At 36.8% G+C, this 23,708-nt stretch overlaps 2 protein-coding genes across 2 annotated transcripts; both read left to right on the top strand.

Moving 5' to 3' along the window:
- Positions 1–3,676: 3,676 nt before the first annotated feature.
- LOC115447919 (synaptic vesicle 2-related protein) lies at positions 3,677–12,604 on the top strand. The gene is given in 12 exon segments (XM_037440871.1): positions 3,677–3,753; positions 4,049–4,443; positions 7,046–7,207; positions 7,491–7,653; positions 8,592–8,713; positions 9,290–9,522; positions 9,994–10,148; positions 10,589–10,733; positions 11,113–11,157; positions 11,159–11,391; positions 11,684–11,811; positions 12,539–12,604. Coding segments are annotated over 11 exon segments (1,563 nt in total). The 5' UTR covers positions 3,677–3,753; positions 4,049–4,331; the 3' UTR covers position 12,604.
- Positions 12,605–15,649: 3,045 nt separating this feature from the next.
- Positions 15,650–23,708, top strand: LOC119190104 (putative transporter svop-1). Its single transcript, XM_037441168.1, has 7 exons — positions 15,650–16,058; positions 18,394–18,555; positions 20,101–20,263; positions 20,733–20,854; positions 21,428–21,653; positions 23,129–23,259; positions 23,665–23,708. The coding sequence occupies exons 1-7, from the start codon at positions 15,917–15,919 to the stop codon at positions 23,706–23,708; spliced, it is 990 nt and encodes a 329-aa protein (XP_037297065.1). The 5' UTR covers positions 15,650–15,916.

Raw genomic sequence — 23,708 nt, 5'->3', positions numbered from 1 at the left:
TCTCTCCTTCAGCTGCACGACGGTACGACTACTGCGCTGCACTCAGGGGCAAATTGAATGAGCGCAAAAGTCTTTTAATTTAGCATTATTTCTGTTGTGACAATTCTTGTGAAATGCCTTGCCGCGTGACCGTCTCACTGCAGCCTCGTGACTAATTTGACGGTGCTCTTACTGTCTCAATATCCTGGTAAATTTGCTGGTGATAGGATATATTTTATATTCGACAGAATAGCGACTTATACAAGGTATTAAAACCGGCCAAAGTGGGCTACGTAAGTATGTCGTGTTCCGGAATCTGCCTGTGTCCATCCGGTTCAAGCAGGCCGGTATATTTATGTCGACTGGCGAGGTGTAATCATTTCTCGTCGATCGACGTACTATCTGGACCCCACTCCACTTACCATAAGTGCAGTAGGGTACAATGCCGTTCTCAAATAAGAAAAAAATAAGAATAACCGTACAAACCTATAAATTCTGTTATAGACGCCTTCTGATCGATCGTGTCTGATCTTTTCCAATGGCCTTTATTTTTGGAGTCAAAGTTTGTGATGTCACCGTGGGATCATTTCGAGGAAATGGCATAAAGAATCAACTTAGGGATTACAATTGATTGCCTGCCTAAAGTCAATCTAGTTTTAAAAATCCACTCCTGAATAAATCCTGTTAGAAAACAATACATTAGTCCTTATTTAGGGTTATTTAAAAAAAACTTGCAGGATTTGATAGCTAACATCATTAACAACGTTTGTTCTACGACGTTCTTGTTAATTTGTTAGATGTTAGAAATACTTAATTTAATTTTCCGCATGATTATTATTAACTCTATGCGCATCGCGAAGATCTGGTAAACAAACCAATGCGAATCGCGGGGTTAAAACCAGGGTAGCGGCGGCGGTTTTTGACTTATTTATCCAACCGCCAATCGCCAGCTTTAATGCGCGCGCTATACGTCCTTGTGTATCACAATCTTTTTTCAGCGTAACGATCGATGTACCCTAAGCATGTAGCATTAAATAATGAAAAATCAATAATACCTTTCTACCAATGATCGATATTAAACGTTAAACGTTTTGATTTTGCTTAGATACCTTAACTACATACCTACATAGAATTTATTTATTTTTAATTGTTGAATGTAGCCAGTCCTAAGCGTGGTAAAGTATGAAGGGATTGTGGACTCTGTATAGGTACATAGTGTCTTCAAACCCCGCGAACAATTGATATTAACGAGGTAATTATCTGGCAAAAAAAGTGTTATTATTATTGACAACACAGGCACGCGCGAGCGTGCGTCGTTCTTTCTTTATGAATGAAACATAGACGTACAAATGTCACGACAGTACAATAAAAACTTGGAAAAATATTTTTTATTGAATGTACATATTATGTAGTTATGTCAAAACTCACAGAACATTGTTGTTTATGATTTATTGTAGCGATTTGCAAGTTCCAAGGTTTTGATGATTAGTGATTGCCCGATTCGATTCATATTTTTTTTTACTAGTATTAAAATAAGACTATTTTACGGATTTTATCGCGGTTTTTATGTTATATTTTTCTCCGGACGTTTGGAGGATTGGCAGCCTTCTTTAACTATTGGATATTTATCACGGCATAGTCCGCGAATCCATAATTCCACTCTATATTATTCTGAAATATATAATAGCATATCCGTCCGCCAATTCATTCTGCGTTTATATTTAAATTCTAACAAACATCCCTATACATATTATAATAACTTTTTTGCATTTATACATATATACATCCATAATATCACGTCTCCCCTGCCATAAGGGTAAGCAGACTATGGATTGCCACTTTACACGATTCTAGCATGCTTCTCTCGCTTCTTCTACCTTCATCAATCTTTTCATGGTTTCCCACCGCTTCAGGGTACTTTTGCATTGGCGTTTAATAAGAATCAAAATTCGATGGGGTCGACCCCTACCGGCTCTTCCGTCCACATTCGCCTTATATATCCTCTTGGTCAGTCTCCTGTCACCCATCCAAAATAAAATGCTTTATTCATCACGTAGGCGAACATAGTTGCATATGATAAGTCAAAGTACGTGAGAATATTTAATCATTACTTAGATAAAGTCGCTTATATAAACAAAAGACAATTTATATTGGACATCCAATAAATGAAAGACTATATAGTAAATAAAAAAGCCAAGTCAGGCTGGCAGGAAAGAAGAAATAAAATGATGTATATTATAATCTTAATAAACATTAAAGGAGGAACGCGTCGCGATCCACACCGGCGAGGACATGAGCCATAACCTGGCTAACCTACCAGCCTTTCACTAGCTACCTAAGTGATGACTACCCGAAGAAGAAAGGCAAAAAGAAACTCCGGGCACTATTTTGTCATCATTGCATTTATATTAATAGAAAATATTGTTGGATAGTAGTATAGTATATGGGGCCGTTCAAGTATTACGTAGCGCAATTTTTGAAGATTTTTGACCTCTCCACCCTCCTAAATAACGCGCTGTAACGTTTTCCTGTACGCTCCCGTCCCCCTCCAAAAGTTATGTAACTCTAAAGTGACAATTTTTTTGTAACATTCTCAATTATTTTACCCAAAATCCCGGAAAGTCGCTAAAATACCTTCGTAATCTAAAAAAAAACAATGCTACATAAAGCTTTATACGAGCCCCCAGCAACGCATCATAACGTTTTACAAGACTCCCCTCCTCCCAAATTGGGTTACTTAATACTTGAACGGCGCCTATGTTAGCATTGTTAATTAAAATACTATGACGACGCCTAACGAGATATAGTTAATACTCATTGGTAACGTACATTTTAGTGTCGGTGGACACATTATGAGTAAAATCATTACGTTCAACATTTATTGATAAAATTTTGATCGACGATAAATATTATAAAAAAATATTTATAAACTATCCTCCTTATTCATAGACGTTATTTATCTAAGGACGGAGCATTGCTGTGATAACAAATCTGTTTCAGCTTGGTTTATCTGACAGCTTGCTGTTTGTTCAGCTTTGTTTATGTGACAACTAATTAGTTCAAGTTGTATCTCAATATTAGCCAATCACATCGACCCTATGTTTACGCACTGCGAAGGCTGCCATGCCGTCAGCACTAAGAAACAGATTTGTTATCACAGCAATTCTCCGTCCTTAAATAAATAACGTCTATGAATAAGGGGGTATATTTATTATTGGAGTTAAGGAGATCTAAAGGGTAGGCAGAAATGTATCATACCCACCCTTCTCCAAACATGGTGAGTTAACAGAGGACAAGGTTATTGCCATGTATAGAAAAAACCAATGTCGTTTGACCCGAACGAGGATTGAGCTCGAGACCTCAACACGGCAGCCCTAGCCTGTACGTACAGACAAACACAAAAGTAGCTAAAGAAATTAAAATTTCGAATTGCCTATAGACGTTCAGTTTTTGTGTAAAAGAAAGTAATTATTTTTCATTTTATTTTTGTGCAGAAAACAATGTTATGATCCCAAAAGTTATTAATTTATTCAGCTGCGTCTGTAGGTAGGTGGCTATACGCGAAACAAAAGCAAAGCAACTTGTTTAAAAAGCCATTGATTTAAAATATTAGATGTTAGAAAATTTGGTTAAATAACTATTTAACCAAATTGTCTCTAAAAGTCGTTTGTCAACACGATTTAGTTATTTATCGTACGTTCGACAATTCGCACGAAGTCTCGTGGAATAGACAAAGCAAGCGTTATGGCCAGTACTTATAGGATTCATTTAATGGTACAATATTCATTTAATTAATTACATTTTGAAGGATTTATTTTCGAATTGTTTTTCTGATATTTATTTTTTGGTTCAGTTGTAATTTTTTTTATAATAGATAATAATATTATATAATTTTATTTAATACATGTAAATTCATAAAACTGAGCTACTAGTTTCTAACATAAATAGTTTAATTTGTTGAATACGAGCTATTTCAGACCTACATACTTAGTTAATTTAATGTTATTTGACGCCGACGTCTTACTACCATTAAATCGTTGCCTTTATGTTCCTCTCATTTGTTAAATAGGTTGTCGATAACAGTGAAAACGTGTTCTTGTCTGTATTGTAAATTAGTGTTAACTGTTAATAATAGTTCGAACAAGAATGTCACTTAGGTAATACGGATAACATTGTGGAACTAGTGATCGACTCAGAAGGAAGTCTACTGGCGAAGTTATAACGGCGCTCAAGAAACAACTGACCGGCGAAGTTACGATCATTTGAAATCGATAGTTTGCGCTGAGGAGGCTGAACCCCGGACTTGATGATTATCATATATTAGAGTTTCGACATTTAGTCGATAGCTGATAATGGCAAACAAAGGAGATGGTGACCGTCGTAAGAAGGATTCTGTTTGGACGATCAGCCACGGCAACCGGGAGGAATATGCTTGTCCCTACGGAGATGCTATTAACTTAGCGGGTGAGTTAAAAATTGATATTAAAGTTGGTCTGCATAAACTTATTAAATGCTGTCGCTGTCATCCATTTGAAGATGACAAAGACAGCACTTGACTCAAATATATTTAGCTTATATTTAATGAGTCGTTGTATGAGCCAGCCCAAATGTCAATGTTACTACTATCGTGCCCCGATACACCTCTTGTAACCTGCTTTAATTAATTTCATATGTTGTCAACTCACAGTTTCCTAGATAAACATTTCCATTTCCAGGTAGGCAAAAATCGCACCAACATTTGATGAGCTATGTTAGGTTAAAACACATATTATATTTTCCTATATGATTGCTATTATATCGTGCATAGTGATAGTATACGGTTTTTTTTTTATAAATATGCGTAATTATGGATATTTTGAGTTTTAAGGGAGCGGGAGTTTAAGTTAAGATTTTTCTGGATATCAGACTTTAATGACGGTGTATAGGATCATGCGATGTCCAGTGTGGTGGACTTTCAATTGTTAGTTTACTTACAAGTGAACCGTTTTATTTTGAATTAACATGGTCACTAGCGTCTAGTCATTTCCCGAAGCTTATCTATTTGCTATTTTTATAAACATAGCTGTCAGTTTATAGGTTATTTTTGTTATTTAACACTGACTTAGATGTATCATATTATATTTATTCACTATCCATGTTAAAACGCATACATACTTGTTCCGTCGTACATAATTGTGGCGTAACGTCAACAGTTTACGCAGCGCACGCAATGAAAGCTCTCAAACAAATAAAATTTCCTAGTTTTTACAACAGTTGTTCTTTGATGATCTACACCTATTTGTCATAGCCTGATGTTATATAGCCTTTGGTCTTCATCGATGGGCATTGGGCTCCATTGGAAATGGGCTGTCCAACACTAGAAGGATTTTTCAATTTGAACCAGTAGTTCCTGAGGTTAGCGCGTTTAAACAAACTCTTCAAATGTCTATAGTAGTATAGTATATATGTACAGATGTTTTCCAACCCCTTTTATTACGTGTTGATGACCGCCCGCTCTATTTTTCCAAGTTAACTAAGTCCATCCAAATATTTTGGGAAGACAGGTTAAATTGCGAAAAAACCGCCATTTGTAGATACTAGTTGCCTACTCTGACGTCCTGGTCCCACCCAAAGAACCCCTTCTCCTGTAGCCCTCGTTCAGCAAATATACGCGATGCCCTCAGATCCACTGCGCTCAGTTACCCTGAATGTTTCTACTGCTCCTTGTTTAGCCTTGTCTTTATTGTAAAATTATTTTTCCTCTTTTCCTCTATGTACAATACAAGTTTCAAATTGCATAAATTAATTAAATTAACAGTATAATATACGATATAATACACGTACTTTTCGTGAAATAATTAAAATATGTGCCGGCGAATCTATTAAAACTTTAAAATATTCCTATATACGAATCCATATTTTATCGTGTGGACGTTTTTAGTGGCAAATTATATGTTTTGTATAATTCAATGACGAAATGTGGATTCAAGGCTGTTGGTAAACATCAACCGGCCTAAAAATAAACTTAAAAGTAAGGTCAAGGGGCCCTATTCCGTCTACGGGGCAAATTCTTCTTTTTGCAATTACGGAAGTCCTAATCGAAGGACAGCTTTAATGACCGTATAGGTAAATAGGAGCTAGCGAGATTGTAGGCGAGGATCAATCTCGCACATCCAAATGTCTTCGACTAAATCCACTGAGCGAAGTCCTTAGTAATAACTAATGTACCATACTCGTTTCTACTGTTTAAAGTCCTGTAAAGCTACTTTCTATCCCATGACGTGAACACTGGGACATTTATTCCGGTGAAAGATTGACACGCGGGCAGAGTCGCGAAGATAGTCTAGTATTTCAATACTTCTTCAATGTAACAACGTGACATTAAAAAAAAATGGATTTTATCGTGCAATAAAATCCGAAAAATACTTTTATTACATTGTATAACATTCGCGTAAACATAAGCAATCGATAAAGTAACGACGTGACCTTCAAACTTAATTAAATAAGTTTTTCAAAAATACTCATCGTGTTAATGACCTCATTACATTACAATTGATAACGATTATATAGTTTTTAGAAATGTTTACAATTTTAAAATAAATATCATATAAATGAAAATATCTTAATCTATACACAGTGGTGCCGATATAGTGAAATTAATTTCACACATGGTTGCGGCTAATTGTCGGTAATAATAATAAAATTACATGACTATAAAATTTTCGCCCGCGTGAAAGAGATTTCCAAGGATAAGTATAAATCCATTTAGATAGTTCCCCGGGATAAAAGTAACATAATATGAGCATTCTAAGGTCGCAAGCTGTCTTCACTAGAGACCATCAACTAAAACTATAGATTGACAAAAGATGATTACCTCTCGCTAGTCGACACAATTTTTCCAGCCTGTTCGAATCCGGGTACACACACACTGATCCCGGACCCGGCTCACTAGGGCCACTGTGGTGGGTTTTACAGCTTGCGTACAAGTTGTCACTATTAGGGCGGATACAAATTTCCTCTGAACCGGCTCATCCACGTGATTGGAAATGTTATCTACAGATTGACTCTATGATCCTTTATCTTCCAGGTAATGGCTGGTACAGCGCCACTCTGCTGGCAACCCTCAGCTCGACGACCTTCGCGATGGTTCTGGAAATGTTCGGCCTCTCCGTGGTGGTGTCGGGCGCCACTTGCGACTTCGACCTGGGTCTCGCGGAAACCAGCATCCTTCTCTCCATGCCGTTTGTGGGTGCGTTCTATTAAATTAAGTCAGCAATTAAATTACACAAGCTCTATCCTCTAAAGTCTTACGTGTTACTGGGCATTATTACCAACTTTTCGGTCTCACAAAACGAATGTTTCGTGACTTTAATCATATTAAAGCCCTCTTGTGTTAATAGACAAATGAGCACTCGTGTTGTGTACTCTCAGGCGAGCGGCTTGCTTGCAGACTTTGTAATTCAAAGCAATGTAACTGTTTATAGCCAGGAATATTGCTTGTTTCCTTATTGCATACGTACTTGGCTTTCCAGGTCCTATCGTGATGGCGTTCCCCTGGGGATACATCTCAGACACATACGGACGCAGGAGAAGCTTGCGCATTGCTCTATGGGTGAGCTTCGCGGTGTCTGCCATCAGCTCATTCTCACCTCACTGGATCCTCTTGGCCGTCTTGAAGTTCATCAGCACGAGTTTGTAAGTACTTAACTCTTTCAAGGTCTTATAAGGTCTTGCATGGTTAATTCTAGAGGAGGCTTCTGCTTAGCCATATGTTATTATTTTGAGGATGTATATTATATAGAATACTATCTATCTATACTGTTATATAAAGCTGAAGAGTTTGTTTGTTTAAACACGCTAATCTCAGAAACTACTAGTTCTAATTGATAGCCCATTTATCAAGCAAGGCTCTATAACATCATGCCATAACATATAGGAGAAGAGATTAATGAAAAATATTTATTTACTTTTTAAATATAATCTTACAGGAGATGCACCTAATGCGCCTAATTTTATTTATATTATCATATAGCTAATTCATTAACAGATAGTTATGTATAGATATTTCATATACTCGATACATTATAACTTAGAGTTTCTAAAACTAAATGTTGCAAAAACGGCGAAAATTTATTCCTTTTGAGAGATTCCACTGAGAATGCTGTGTAAACAGTTGAAGTTATACAATAATAAAGTATGAGGGAATTGTTCTTCTCAAAAAAAATTAAATATATTATAAAACAAAGTCTCAAAAGACAAACTCTGACAAATGAAGTAGCAATTCTTATTATTGTTGCTTTGCTAAAGTAATTCTAAATGGGGAATCCCGTATCATAAATATATCATACCATACGAGTGTACTGAAAAATATTAGTAATCAAATTCCTATTTGACTTTCTTCCAACGTTGCAGAAAAGATTCGGCTTAGTGTTTACGACCATCTGCCTGTCTGGTGTCAGTCGCCACGGAAATATACAGTTACGAAAAAAGGCGTATGAGTGTACATTTGATGACGCTGCTGAGAATTGAACCTGGACCTTCTGTTTTATAACTGTTCCTTGGTTTAGTGTCAGCATACTATGTCAAAGTGACAAAAGCTGTTAAAGCTAGTGTTAACTGTTATTCTGCTTCAGTTGCAGCTGCGCTCAGTCCGCGGCGTACACCATGCTGGGTGAATGCACTACGGAGAACAGCCGCGACGCCTACATCCTCGTCATGACCAGCGTGTTAGACTTCAGTCTAACTCTCTACGTCAGTAAGTACTGAAGCCCCAACCATTCTATTGGGATCAAATGCTCTTATCTTTTTATAATGGTCTAATGAGACATGTTTAGATTTCCGACGACTAACAAAATAATTATAGTGGCCTTAATTAATTCTTTCATCTCCTCATAAAGGCACATTATAATAAAAAAGTGGATACACTTACAACTGAATGACTAGCTAAGTTCGCTCCTCAGATGTTATGTGCCTGTTTACTTATTGTAGTGTGACCTACAAATTTTGCTTACTGCATGGTACTGCACTGATTGAACGATCACTGCTCTGTTTCAATTTGATATTAAAATGCAATTAGTAGTCATTAGGCGAACTGACGTCTAATTATAATTACAGAGTGATAAGCAAAGCGCCTCACAATGTGTTTTATTCAATTGTTCTGGACGATGTAATTGCAAAGACATTAATATATTTCATCGTTAGATCTATGTTTTCTTTACCTTTCCTAGTCCTTTCGTAAAATAGTCTCTGTCAATTTGAATAAAATGATATCCATGATCTAATGCATGCCGACTTACGTACCAATTATAGGTATAACGTTTAATAATTCCAGCATTTGCTTATTTCATCGTGAACCTGGATTTCGTCTACCATCTGGGCTTCATTACCTTCACACCCTGGCGTCTGCTGAACTTGGTGTTGTCGATTCCTTTGGGCTTGGGAGCGTTGGGCACGTATTTCTACTACGAAAGCCCCAAGTTCCTGGTAAATGTTGGAAGAAGTGACGAAGCTTTGGATATTTTGAAGAATATTTGGAGACGTAATGGGGGACGTGGAAAGTATCCGGTGAGTTTTGTTTATAATAATAATATTATCGATCTAGTATTACAGATAGAACACTTGTTACCAATAATATTATCATAGTATATTGTCATAGTCGATCGACTGTCGTGCCAGGCAATACTTGTTGATGTACCATTCTGCATGACGATAACCATGTTAAGGCTGAAAAAAGACGAAATGTCTAAATATTTAGACTTGGCACACGAGGTTAGACATGTGACAAACCGTTTGGCCAGTCCAGATTTTTTAGAGAGGTACTAATTGCACCGATGAACAAATTGTCGAACCTACTTTACGTAAATGTCTGATAAGGGCAGTTAGGAATTGATAGCGATAGATTCGTAAACATTACGGGACATGAAAGTTAAAGAATCAACGAATCATGTTCTGGTTTTGTCTCACTGTACCTGGGATATATAGATGTGACGTATATTATGTGATCTAGTACATGTCAAATAACTTTATTTCTTTCAGGTAAGCAAAGTGTACCTGAAAGAGGAAGGAAACTTGAAATCACAGGATTTATCGTTCCTGCGTTCGCTGTGGGATCAAATAATTCCCCTATTTAAACCTCCCCTCCTTTACCGAAGTTTGCAGCTTTACTTCTTGACTGCTGTGGTGTTTAGCATGTAAGTCATACGGTATTTTCGTTATTTGGTAAGTAAATTTGAAAGGCAATAAAACTTCGTGTTATGGCACTTTTCTGGTTGACAGTTAAAGCTTCAGCGATTTACAACTATCTAACCAGATCTAAGTTGATACCTACAAGATTATGAGCAGTTGACAAAGAATTTTCCCAGAGTGCCTTAGTGGTGTAACAACCTTGGTAGCAAAGTTGTATTGTCCATACAGTATGATTACCGCACTGAGATCCTGGGTTCCGATCCTGGGTTAAGAAAAATGATATTGGTATTTTCTACTTAATATCAGATAGGAATTTGGAATTTGTATCCGATATGACGATAAGGTCTCCCACATTACATTACAAGACGCAATACGCATTTTACCATTGTCCAACAGTGCGACAATTTATATGCTGTATATTTAACATAATGTTTCTTTGTTTCAGTAATAACAGCTACTACATCTGGTTTCCGTTTCTGGCGGAAAAATTCGCTTCTGGTTTCTCGTCAACAGACGGGAACTCAACTGTGGAACAGGTCAACGGCCTGTGCAGCATTATCGTCAGCGAGCATCAGGCTGCCGTCAGTGGTGTTAGTATGATTGTTATATTACAGGAATACGGACATAATTTCTAAAACGCTTATTCAAATTCTCCTCTCGTTCGCCATCATTTCTATATCCCTTAAAATTATAGCATTGTAGTAAAATTTGCAAATCCATACCTATACTGAATTTAGTATTGTTTGTTTTAAGAGTAGCAGAGGTAAACTTTAGCTCATAATACGATTGACTTATATTAGATAGATAGGCCTTAGTACCCTTTTCTGTGGCAAATAATCTTAACATTCTAACTGACCTTTACCCTATAAACTTTACTAGGTAACCAGTGAAATAAAGATAATTGAGTAACAGATTGCCACTCTGGAAACCACTTTTCTTCTGAATTCCTACAATCTACTTAATCTCCAGGCAACCTGCTCAAGTACCGTGGATCTGAGCTTGGTCTGGTCCAGCCCTCGCACAAGGAGCCAGCTTCGTGGTTATTCTCCTGCTGATCACTAAGATAGCATATCGCAAGAAATTATTGATGATTATCATTCTCTCGATATCTGGCTTCTCGACCCTGGGCGCGGTGGTCATCAATGACAGCATCACCAGTTTTATCATGTACTTCGGGCTGCTATTCAATGAATTGTGTACAGGATTCATTTTCTCGTATTTTGTGGATCTTTACCCGACTTCGTATAGGTAAGTGTATATTTTGTTAAAATTAAACGGTAGATGTCTTTGTATTTAGTTACAATTCTTCAAAATTTTTAACCCAAAACATTGTTACATTTATGGTCTATTTAACGTCTTAGTAAAGGTTACTTATTAAATAAGGCAAACAAATTGTCAACTGTGCTCCCAAAAAATAAAATAAGTGCCTTTTTTTTCTCCTGTCTACTACGAATAATAAACGTATTTATTTATTTAAATATTGCGAAACACGATACAATATCTAATCTGCTAATTCTAACTTTGTATTATGTGTTTTCAGAGGCACAGCGGCGTGCGTGGGTGTGATGGTGGCTCGGGCTGGTGCCCTTGGCGGCGTGAACATCCTCGGTGCCTTCTTGATGTCCCACTGCACTGCCACCTTCTATGGCACCTTCGCGTTAATGCTTAGTAAGTTATTCATCTACTTCATCTTGTTCAGCTTTTGCAACTCAACTGCTAAACGTAGGCCTCCCCTAGAAATTTCGAGATAAACCTATTCGAAGTGGTCTACATTCAACGAATTACTGCAACCTTTACGAGGTCGTCTGTCATTATTTTCGAACGAGATTATTGACGTCATTCAATCTATAAGTGCGGATAGTTTATATAAACCGTATTTTATTTAATTTGTAACAGAATCTAACATGATGACCGCAGCGTGATGTCTTCAAGTTTATAACACATTTTTGAACACAATTTTTAAAGGGATGAACTGTTTGTAGTTTAAGGATCTATATCATAGATTCTTAGTGAATGCAACTGGTCACGTGAATCTATAAGCCAATGAAATACAAAAGTCACGCTTTCATCAATATTCCCAAATAAATCATAAATAAATTGTGCTATCTACGTTAGCTGTTTAATACGATTACTAAAAAATAAAATTTACTTGAAACTTATGAAACAGACTCAATATTTAATCTTCGGATATGACAGATGACAGCCGAAAAGTGATGGAACAATAGTCATGAAGTGTGCGGTTTTTAGCCTTTTAAAATAAAATTGACTTAATATATACATTCACACAAAACTTAACCCCTTTACCCCTAAAGAGCTGAGCAGTCGTGTAAGGATATACTATCGCTACTATATATAGGATACTATCGCCATATCTAACTAATATATTTTCCTGCAGGTACCGTTGCCGTGTCCTTCTTGTTGCCTCCAGACAAATCGCTTAATAAAACTGTTAGTACTTAAATTAGAATTTTATTTCGCTACCCACCACGCCATCAGTTCAGTACACTAAAATATGTGTTTTTTAAATTATACTTCTTTAGGCGCATTAGGGAAAAATTATGAGAGTAAGTTTTTTTATTGCCTTAGTAGGCAAACGAGCGAGCGGTCTGTCTGATGTTAAGCAGCATCCGACGCCCATGGACTAAAGCAATGCCAGAGGCACATCCGAGTCGTTGTCTGTCGGGAAAAATAAGTACTCAATCTTAATAATATCAGCCCTGTATTATATACTTGCCCACTGCTGAGCACGGGCCTCCTCTACTACTGAGAGGGATTAGGCCTTAGTCCACCACGCTGGCCTAGTGCGAATTGGTAGACTTCACACACCTTCGAAATTCCTATAGAGAACTTCTCAGATGTGCAGGTTTCCTCACGATGTTTTCCTTCACCGTTAAAGCGAACGATAAATTCACAAAGAATTCACACATGATTTTAGAAAAGTCAGAGGTGTGTGCCCTTGGGATTTGAACCTGCGGACATTCGTCTTGGCAGTCCGTTCCACACCCAACTAGGCTATCGCCGCTCTCAATCTTACTTCGTACAAATATAAATGCAATTAATGTTTCTTAAAATGATTTGTTAGAGGTAACTGCTGAAACCATTTAACGGATTTAGATAAAATTTTGCACATTGATAGACTATATCCTAATTTCTCATAGTGTAGCCGACTTCATGCCAGTATTTTTTCAAATATAGCGCTTGGTTTGTACCAATGGCGTTATGGCTTGCTACAGACATTTAGGGACTTTTCGAAGCTGGGAAGTGGTAGAATGGTTATGTCGGATTTACCTGTAGACGTTCTGAATCCTGAATTCTTAAGCCTGCTTCGGAGTCCCCGCTGCGCGTTCGCTACTCTTGGCAGCCTTCCTTTAGTCGCCTCTCACGGGGATGAGAGGAGGCAGACAAGAAATAGGCAGGACATGACAACATTGGGGCTTGTTGTTGGATCGGGTTGGCGACTGCAGCAACTTGGAGGAAAGTTGAGAGGGCATAGTTTGGAAGGCAATATGAGGGAAGGACAAGGAACTATTTTAGGATGGGAGGAGGGAAGAAAGCCAGGAAATGTTCGCTAGTCCTTATAGGTGTAGATGTAAAATGCACCCATGAAGTATACACCTGTGTGTGCCAACGGCCACGACATTTGCACCGTGCGTGGGCGTGTATTCGTGGTGGTGACTGAGCGCACAAGAATATCCTCAGGGGGGGACTTTAATAGGTTGACTCGAGTGAGCGTAATAATTTGCTTCTAAAAATCGTGTTTACAATGATAATTATTTTCTAAATTGGAATGACAAAGTCGCATCGTCTAATTGTGTCGATTTTTTTAAATAAGTAAAGAGTTGTTTTGATTTTGCACGAGGTCAGTCATTCAATCATCAGTGAGAATGATAGTCGTCAATATTTTACGCAACCGCTGGTGGTATTCGGCGTGGTTAGTACCTTCTTATAACGACTTAAAGGAACGTAAAAAACCAATTATCCGATTTTATACTACCATTAATTTGCAAGTAATTTTCAGTCAAAAGTCATGCAACAAATTCATTATAACTTGATTGATTTTATTTAAATAAAATTAAGATGCAATACAGATTACAATCAAAATTAAAGCTAATTATAAAATATTCAAGCATATAAACTAGATTGTATTCCTAAACATTGCCCCCTTATACTAGTTAATTACTTAAAGTGCGGACTAAAATAAATTAAGATTGATTCATTGAAATATGTAGCACTGCCTGCCTTGAAAATTCTTAGAATATAACACATCACATTTCCGTTCACGTACGTATAAGTAAAAAATAATTTACCTTATTGGGTGTACTTGGTCACTGAGCCGCAATACGTCAAAATAGATAACTAACTATACCTGGTTCTTTTATACACAATGGTAGCCATGAGGTTTGTATTAAATATATTGACAACATCCCAGCAGTGATAAAGATGAAAAAAAAAAGATGGATGGAATATTAGTTTTTATGTCAGTTATTATTAGAGTTATCCATTGACGGAGTTACCTAACAATGAAGCAATCAATTTATTACATAAATCATCTATACTTACTTCAATATTGTATAGCTGAAGAGTTTGTCTGTTTGTTTGAACGCGCTAATCTCAGAAAACTACCGGTTCAAATTGAATAATTATTTTAGTGTTGGATAACTCATTTATCGAGGAAAACTTAAGCTTTAGACTATAGCCTATATAACATTGCTCTTTGACCAATAGGAGCAAACCATCAAAAAAAATATTGCAAAAACGGGGAAAATGTATTCATTCTGAGAGCTTCTATTGCGTGCACTGCAGAATATACTTATAATATATTTAACTGGATTTTATGTTTAATGATTTCTTGTGTTTACGCGAATGTTCGAATTAAAATTATACTATTTTTCGGATTTTATCGTGGTTTTTATATTTTAACTTTCTCCCGACATTTCGAAGACTTTGCTGCCTTCGTGGTCATAGGGGGGACTGACACGATTTTTATTGGTGGTTGGTGGTGGTTTAAAAAGATATAAAATGTAATCATTCATTTTGAACTATATATTTAACGAAACTGTCTCTAAAAGTCGTTTGTCAACACAATTTAGTTATTTACCGTACGTTCGACAATTCGCACGCAGTCTCGTGGAATAGACGAAGCAAGCATTACGGCCAGTACATAAAGGATTCATTTAATGGTACAATATTCATTTAATTCATTTAATTCTGAAGGATTTATGTTTGAATTTGTTTATTATGATATTTTTTGATTTCCGTTGTAATTAATTGTTTGTATTGAGTCGTTTGAAATTTCACACGCTTGTAATATATAATAATATACGTATAATTTTATTTAACTACGTCTAATTTCATAAAACTAAGCTACTTGTTTTTAATATAAATTATATAATTTATTGAATAGGCGTTATTTCAGACCTACTGAGTTAATTTAATGTTATTTGACGCCGACATCTTACTGCTATTGAGACGTTACCTTTATGTTAATTTTCATTTGTTAAATAGGTTGTCGATAACAGTGAAAACGTGTTCTATTGTAAATTAGTGTTAATTGTTAATAATAGTTCAAACAAGAATGTCACTGAGGTAATGCGGATAGCATTGTGGAATAAGCAAGGAAGTCTACTGGCGAAGCTGTGATCAAGACTCTCGGGGAATAACTGACCGGTGAAGTTGCGATAATTTGAAATCTATAGTTTACGTTGAGGAGACTGAATCCCGGACTTGATGGTTATCACATATCAGTGTATACATATTTAGTTGATAGCTGATAATGGCAAACAAAGGAGATGGTGATCCTGTGAAGACACGCGAGGCTAATGGTGACCGTCGTAAGAAGGATTCTGTTTGGACGATCAGTAAGAGCAATCAGGAGGAGTATATTTGTCCCTACGGAGATGCTATTAACTTAGCCGGTGAGTTCTTCTTTTTCTTCTTATGTTTAATGGGTGAGTTTATCACTCATATTAAAGCTGCATTTGAAACCTCGAGCTGTCGCTGTCATCCATTAGGAGAGGACGAACACAGCACTAGCTTATATAATATGGTTAGTTGTCGTGCGAGCCAGCTCAAATGTTAATGCTACTGCTATAGTAATTCGATACACCTCTTGTAACCTTCTTTAATTAATTTAAAATGTTGTCAATAAACAGTTTCCTAGATAAACACATAAACATAACATCACACCATTCCCATTTTCGGGTAAGCAGAAATCACACCAACAATTGACGAATTATGTTTAAGGTTAAGATGCATATTATAAAATCCTCGGAATTGCCATTATATCGTGCATAGTAATAGCTTAGGCGCTTTTTTATAAATAGCCGTCATTGAGGATATTTTGAGTTATAAGGGAACGGAAGTTATTGTTAGGATTTTTCTGGATATTTCGATTGTTATCTCCCTTAAAAACGATATTATTTCGAATTAACTTGGTTACTAGCATCTAGTCGTTTCCGAAATCTTATCTATTTGCTATAATTATAAGCATATAATCCCGCTTTGCATTTTCCTGGGATAAAAAGTAGCCTATGTCCTCCCCAGGATCTCAAATTATCTCCACACCTAAATTTACCTACAACCGCCATTTATACTTCTCCTTTTTTAGACTAGTTTCTATTTTAAAATGATTTTTCCTCTTTGCTTTAAACAAACAATAAAATTTTCAAATTATCAAATTAAATAAAGATAAAAATAAAATTTTCAAATTAAATTAAGATTATAATATAATTTTCACGAAATAATTAAAATGTTAATGTGCCGGCAAATCTGTTAAAAACATTCCTATATACAAAAATATTTTATCGTGTGAACGTTTTTTGTTAGAAAATATATATATTTTTGTATAATTCAATTACGAGATGAGGAGTCAAGGCTGTTGGTAAACATCAAGGGGCCTTAAAATGAAAATAAAAGTAAGGTCAGGGGGCCCTATTCCGTATACGATAAGTGCACGCCAGTAATTCAAAAAGACGAATTCGCCCCTAAAGACGAAATAGGGACACCTACATACGTCCATGCTCCATACAACGCAACCACACTTATCAAAGGCATGGTCACTTTGCCGCGTCGGAATATAACACATTGATTCCCAACGTGGTCCAGGTGAACCCCTAGTGGTCCACAGGAGACCCGACGGGGGTCTACATTGATATGGCCAAAAAATTGAGGTTCAAAATTCGTAAGCGGGGAGCACGAAAATGTATCTGGTTTTGATAGTAGAGAATTATCATTGTAGGAAGATAATATTTTAAGAGGCTCAGAGACTGCTATATGTAAAAACTTGCATATTCTGGCTAATATGGTAGAAATTTCGCTGCAGGGAGTCCACTGGAACCAAGAATATTTTGGAAGTGGTCTATGAGAAACAAAGTTTGGGAACCTCTGATATAACTTAAATGGCCCAAAGGTGGATTAAGGCGTGGGCGACGTGAGCCATTGTCCACAATCTTGCCGTCCAAAGGTCTTCGAATAAATCCAGTGGGCCAAGTCCTTGGTAATAACTAATGCACCCAAGTCGTTTCTCCTGTTTAAACCCCTGTAAAGCTACTTCCTATCCCGCGACGAGCACTTTGGGACATTTATTCCGATAAAAGATTTACACGCGGCCAGAGTCGCGAAGAAAAACTTATATTTCAATACTTCTTTAATGTAACAACGTGACCTCTAAACTAAATTAAATAAGTTTTTCTAAAACACTCATCGCGTTAATGACCTCATTACATTATAATAGATAACGATTATAGAGTTTTATTTACTTTATAATTTTGAAATAAAACTCATATAAATGAATGGTCGCAATCTATACAGAGTGGTGCCGAGATGAAGAAATTAATTTCATACATGGGTGCGGTTAATTATCAGTAATAGGTAATAATAAAATTACATGACTAGAAAATTTTCGCTCGTGTGAAGGAGTTTTCTTAGAATAAAAGTCCCGTTACATATTTCCCCAGAATAAAACTAACATATGACCATTTCAAGGCCGCAAACTATCTCCACTGGAGACCATGTACTATACAGTAATAAGAGATAATTATCTCTTGCTAGTCGACATACTTATGCCGGCCTGTTCAAAACCGGATATACACAGCCTATTCTCGGATGCGGCACACTTGGGCCGGTGTGGTGAGTCTACACCTTGACTACAGTTGTCACTATTAGAGCGGATAAAAATTTCCTCTGAACCGGCTCATTCATGTGATTGGACATGCTACCTCCAGATTTGCTCTACGATCCTTCATCTTCCAGGTAATGGCTGGTACAGCGCCACTCTGCTGGTGACCCTCAGCTCGTCAACCTTCGCGATGGTTCTGGAAATGTTCGGCCTCTCCGTGGTGGTGTCGGGCGCCACTTGCGACTTCGACCTGGGCGTCGTAGAAACCAGCATCCTCCTCTCCATGCCGTTTGTCGGTGCGTTATATTTAGTTAAGTCAACAATTTAATTAAACAAGCACTATCCTCTAAAGTTTTACGTTTCCATATGAATTACGGATACGGTGCAAATTTTGAGGGAAAATATTAGAAATTAGGAAAGGCTTGCGATGAAAATTGAATGCAAAAAATCCGTGGTGAGAAGGTTGGTATTGTTACTGGGCATTACTACAAACTATTTATGAAGCATGCAGAATGGTCAGTTTCATAAAACGAATGTGTCCTGAATTCATATTCAAGCACTATTGTACTCGTATAATGCTTTCATCAGTCATTTGGAGTATGCTACTGTAGCTTGGAATGCTCACTTCCAGAATCATATTGCACGACTAGTCGTCGTCGTAATTAAAATAATTGGCATTCGAAGACCCACACTGTCCATATCGGGCCGACTATGAAACTAGTTTAAACCATTTTAAAACGAATTCCCTGCTCCATGAAATGATTTAAAATGAAAACCAACAACAACTGTATAATACGCCGCTTTGCATAAACTGATTAACGACTCCATAGATACATCGAATTTATTTGCCCGACGTTGCTTACTGGTGCCGCTGAGAATTCCTAGATATCCTTTAGATTGCACATTCAGAAGAGCTCCTTTAAGTAATCTAAATTAATCTCCTCGCTCTATCGTGGTCTTGCAACGTGTAATAATATTTTCCAGCGGTCCATTACAACTTTTAAGTCAATATACTTGAAGTCTTTGATTTCACACGATTCATAAATATGATAAAATTATTAACATTAAAAAAAAACGTTGCATTAATTAAAATTAATAAGTTAAAATGTGCAAAAAATTAAATCTATTAAGTATTTATCATATTTATTATATTATATTGTATAAAGATTTTCCGAAATAAAAGTATCCATAGGGTACTTTGGACTGTAATCTATCTCTGTACCTAATTTCATTTAGATCCGCTTAGCCATTCTGGACGAATTGAGGTTCAAGCATCCAAATTGTTAAATTATAATATTATGGCTTTTTCTAGCGACTTTGCTCCCTGAAAGAATTTTTCGGGACCAAAGGCCCTCTATATATTTTCCCGGAATAGACAGTAATCTATGTAAGTACATACTTGGTAGTCTAAGAGGCTCAAACTATATCCAAACATAAATTTATCGAATTCTGTTAGGTAGTTGTAATCTAATTAAATAAATAAATTTTGAGACTGTAAAACTAAGAATTTTGCGTGGCAGAGGCGGCGCATTAACACACTGTGGCTTGAAATTAAGAGTTTAGGTTGTGTTTCTACTAAAGCATGCAATCCCATAATCGATAATTTATCGGCTTTTGTTGGAGAATAAAAACGATTTTTTTTATCGATTATCGGAATATTCCGATAATTGTATGTCCTAGTTTCTACGGTTAATATGCAAATGAACACTAATGTTGTTTAGTATCAGGCAGGCGGCTTGATCTTCTTGTTATATATTCGTATAATAAAAATGCAGAGGTTTGTAATTTGATAGCTAGGAATATTGCTTGTCTCCTTATTACATACATACTTGGCTTTCCAGGTCCTGTCGTGATGGCGTTCCCCTGGGGATACATCTCAGACACATACGGACGCAGGAGAAGCTTGCGCATAGCACTATGGGTGAGCTTCGCGGTGTCTGCCATCAGCTCCTTCTCACCCCACTGGATCCTCTTAGCCATCTTGAAGTTCGTCAGCACGAGTTTGTAAGTATTTAACTCTTTCGGGGTCTAATTAGGTCTTGTAAGGTTTATATTAGAATAAGCCTCTGTGTAACCATATGGTAATATTGTGAAGATATTATTATACTAATATTATAAAGCTGAGGAGTATGTTTCTTTCAACGAGCTAATTTCAGGAATTCCCAAACCGATTTTGAAAATTTTGAATATTTTTTCTATAATAGAAAGCTACATTACTCCTGAGTGCTATTGACTACTTTTTATCCAGTGAAAATATTTATGCTGAAAAACTCTTTTCACGCGTGCGGAGGCGTAGGCAAAAGCTAGTATATTTATAAAGCTGATTTGAAAATTTTATGTGTGCTGGTATTATCTCTTCAAAAGAGAATACCTTGGTCTTCATCTACTCAGCGGCTTTTGATATAATATTATATTATGTACACGAGATGGGCCAGCTACCGCGGAGTTAGTGCTAAATATTAATCTGCCTCAGTTGCAGCTGCGCTCATTCCGCGGGGTACACCATGCTGGGCGAGTGCACTACGGAGCATAGCCGCGACACCTACATCCTCGTCATGAGCAGTGTGCTAGACTTCAGTCTAGCTCTCTACGTCAGTAAGTACCTACGCCCCAACCATCCACTGTGGATCAAATGCTCCTGTCTTTTAAAACGGTCTAACGAGGCATATTTTGATTTTCGACGTCTAACAAAATTATAGTGGCCTTAATATTTTTTTATTTCCTATTAAAGGTACCAACTATTATTAAAAAGAGGAAACTTGCAACTTAATAACTAGCTAAGTTCACTCATAAAATGTTATGTGCCTGTTTACTTATTTTAATGCGATCTAGCAATCTTCGTCACTAAATATTGCATGGCACTGGACTACTGCTGTGTTTCTATTTAACATTAAAATGCAATGAGTACTTAATTATCAGGACTGAACTCAGAACCGACATCTAAATTACAGAGTGTTAAGCAAAGCGTCATACAATGTTTTTTATTCGTGTGTTTTGAACGATATCATTGTAAAGACATTCATGTATTTCAAGATTAGATCTAAGTTTCATTTATTTTTCCAAGTTATGCCGAAAAACAGTCGCACTCAATTTGAACAAAATGCTATCCATGATCTTATGCATGCTGACTTACGTGTCAATTATAGGTATTATGTTTAATACTTCCAGCAATTGCTTATTTCATCGTGAACCTGGATTTCGTCTACAATCTGGGCTTTATTACCTTCACACCCTGGCGTCTGCTGAACTTGGTGCTGTCGATTCCTCTGGGCTTGGGAGCGTTGGGCACATACTTCTACTACGAAAGCCCCAAGTTCCTGGTAAATGTTGGAAGATGTGACGAAGCTTTGGATACGTTGAGGAATATTTGGAGACGTAACGGAGGACGTGGAAAGTATCCAGTGAGGTTTTTTTTTACTGTAATAATGACATTTGCCTGCCCGTTGTATGTTAAAAACAATCGGAGCATGACGACCAGTATTACGTTCAAAGAGACAGCATCTTCTAAGTCACAGAGGTCGGATGAGTAATTCTACGCGGAGATTACCTCGATCATAGCTCACGTTGAGAAGACACCGATCGGCTCAATCTTAATGTATTTAACAGTAATACACTAGGCTGTGTTTGTATTCTATATTTTGTTAGTCTCTTATTTTTTTAAGGCAAATGAATATAGATGTATGCTGGATACGATTCTAAACTATACAATTTATTTATTTATTCATAGACACAACAATAATTAATTATTACATCAGTTCACAGCGGTCACTAGGCTCCAATTATTGTGTTGATCCATATTTTTTACTTGAAGAGCTAGAAAGGTCTAAGACCAATAGAGAAGGATAATTTAATTGCTATTTATTATCTCAACAGCCTAGTTTAAGTACTGTAAATTGGAAGTCCCTAGACCTGTAGATCGCAGTATAGAAACCATTTGGTTTTCTCACACTTCAGGACAGGTTTTTTAGAGAGGAATTAATCGCATAGATGAAGAAATTTTCGTACCGACTTTACGTAAATGTCTGTTAAGGGCAGTTAAAGTTAAAAGGTTAAAGGCAGCATTACGGGACATGAAAGTTAACGAATCATGTTCTGGTTTCGTCTCACTATACTTTGGATATAAATGTGACAATACTACGTGATCCAATAGATTTTAAATAACTTGATTTCTTTTAGGTAAGCAAAGTGTATCTGAAAGAAGAAGGGAACTCGAAATCAAAGGATTTATCGTTCCTACGTTCACTGTGGGATCAAATAATTCCCCTGTTTAAACCTCCCCTCCTTTACCGAAGTTTACAGCTTTACTATTTGACTGCTGTAGTGTTAAGCATGTAAGTAATATGGTATTTTCGTAAACGTTATTTAGCAAGTAAATTTGAAAGTTATTAAAGCCCCACGTGTTATGGCACTTTTCATGTTGACGGTTAAAGCTTTGGCAATTTCCAACTCATCTAATCAGATCTAAGCTATTATCTGTCTATATTATGATGATACCTATAAAAGTTTGAGCTGTTGGCAAAGACTTTTTTCAGATTGCCCCAGCAGCATAACAACTGCCTTGGGGTTCTAGTTGTATTAGCTACACAGTGCGTCTATCGCGCAGAGGTCTCGGGTTCCAATCCTGGGTTGGGGAAGATTATATTTGGTTTGTCTATTTAATGTCAGATAATCAGAATTTGGAATTTGTATCCGATATGATGATAGACTCTCCCCACATTATATTATGGGATGAAATACGCATTGTGCAATGTGGGTACACCAGTTGCTACTCTGACTAACCCTTCTGGAATATAAAGTGTAAGTGAGTGTGTACTTTTGCTCGACAGACAGAGATTTTATGGTATATATAAACATGTTTCTTTGTTTTAGTAACAATAGCTACTACATCTGGTATCCGTTCCTGGCGGAAAAATTCGCTTCTGATTTCTCGTCAACAGACGGCAACTCAACTCTGGAACTGGTCAATGGCATGTGCAGCATTATTGTCAGCGACCATCAGGGTGCTGCCAGTGGTGTAAGTATTTTTATTATATGACAGGAATACGGACATAATTTCTTAAACGTTTATTCAGATTCTCTTCTCGTTCGTCTTCATTTCTGTATCCTTCACAAGGATTATAGTAATATTTGCAATTATACCTATACTAACTTTGGAATTGTTTGTTTTAAGAGTAGCAGAGGTTAGTACACTTTAGCTCATAATGGGATTGGCCTATAATAGATAGGCCTTAGTACCTTTTTGCGGCAAATAACCTTAACAGTCTAACTGATCTCTACGCTACAAACAAAACTAACTTTACTAGATAACCACTGAAAAAAAGATAATTGAGTTATAATTAAGTTGATTGCCACTCTGGAAACCACTCTTCTCCCAAATTGTTAACATCTATCTATTTAATCTCCAGGCAACCTGCTCAAGTACCGTGGACCTAAGCTTGGTCTGGTCTAG

The sequence above is a fragment of the Manduca sexta genome, chromosome 21 (assembly GCF_014839805.1).
Source record: "Manduca sexta isolate Smith_Timp_Sample1 chromosome 21, JHU_Msex_v1.0, whole genome shotgun sequence".
In the NCBI taxonomy this organism is placed as follows: domain Eukaryota; kingdom Metazoa; phylum Arthropoda; class Insecta; order Lepidoptera; family Sphingidae; genus Manduca; species Manduca sexta.
Note: the sequence above shows the minus strand (reverse complement) of the source record. Positions and strands in the feature narration are given on the sequence as shown.

Bases quoted from the DNA above. Each gene is read 5' to 3' on its own strand.
- LOC119190104 (XM_037441168.1), top strand. From the start codon at position 15,917: ATGGCAAACAAAGGAGATGGTGATCCTGTGAAGACACGCGAGGCTAAT. The intron at 20,855-21,427 runs GTAAGTACCTAC...TAATACTTCCAG, and splicing joins CAGTCTAGCTCTCTACGTCA to CAATTGCTTATTTCATCGTG. The intron at 21,654-23,128 runs GTATCCAGTGAG...TCTTTGTTTTAG, and splicing joins CGTAACGGAGGACGTGGAAA to TAACAATAGCTACTACATCT.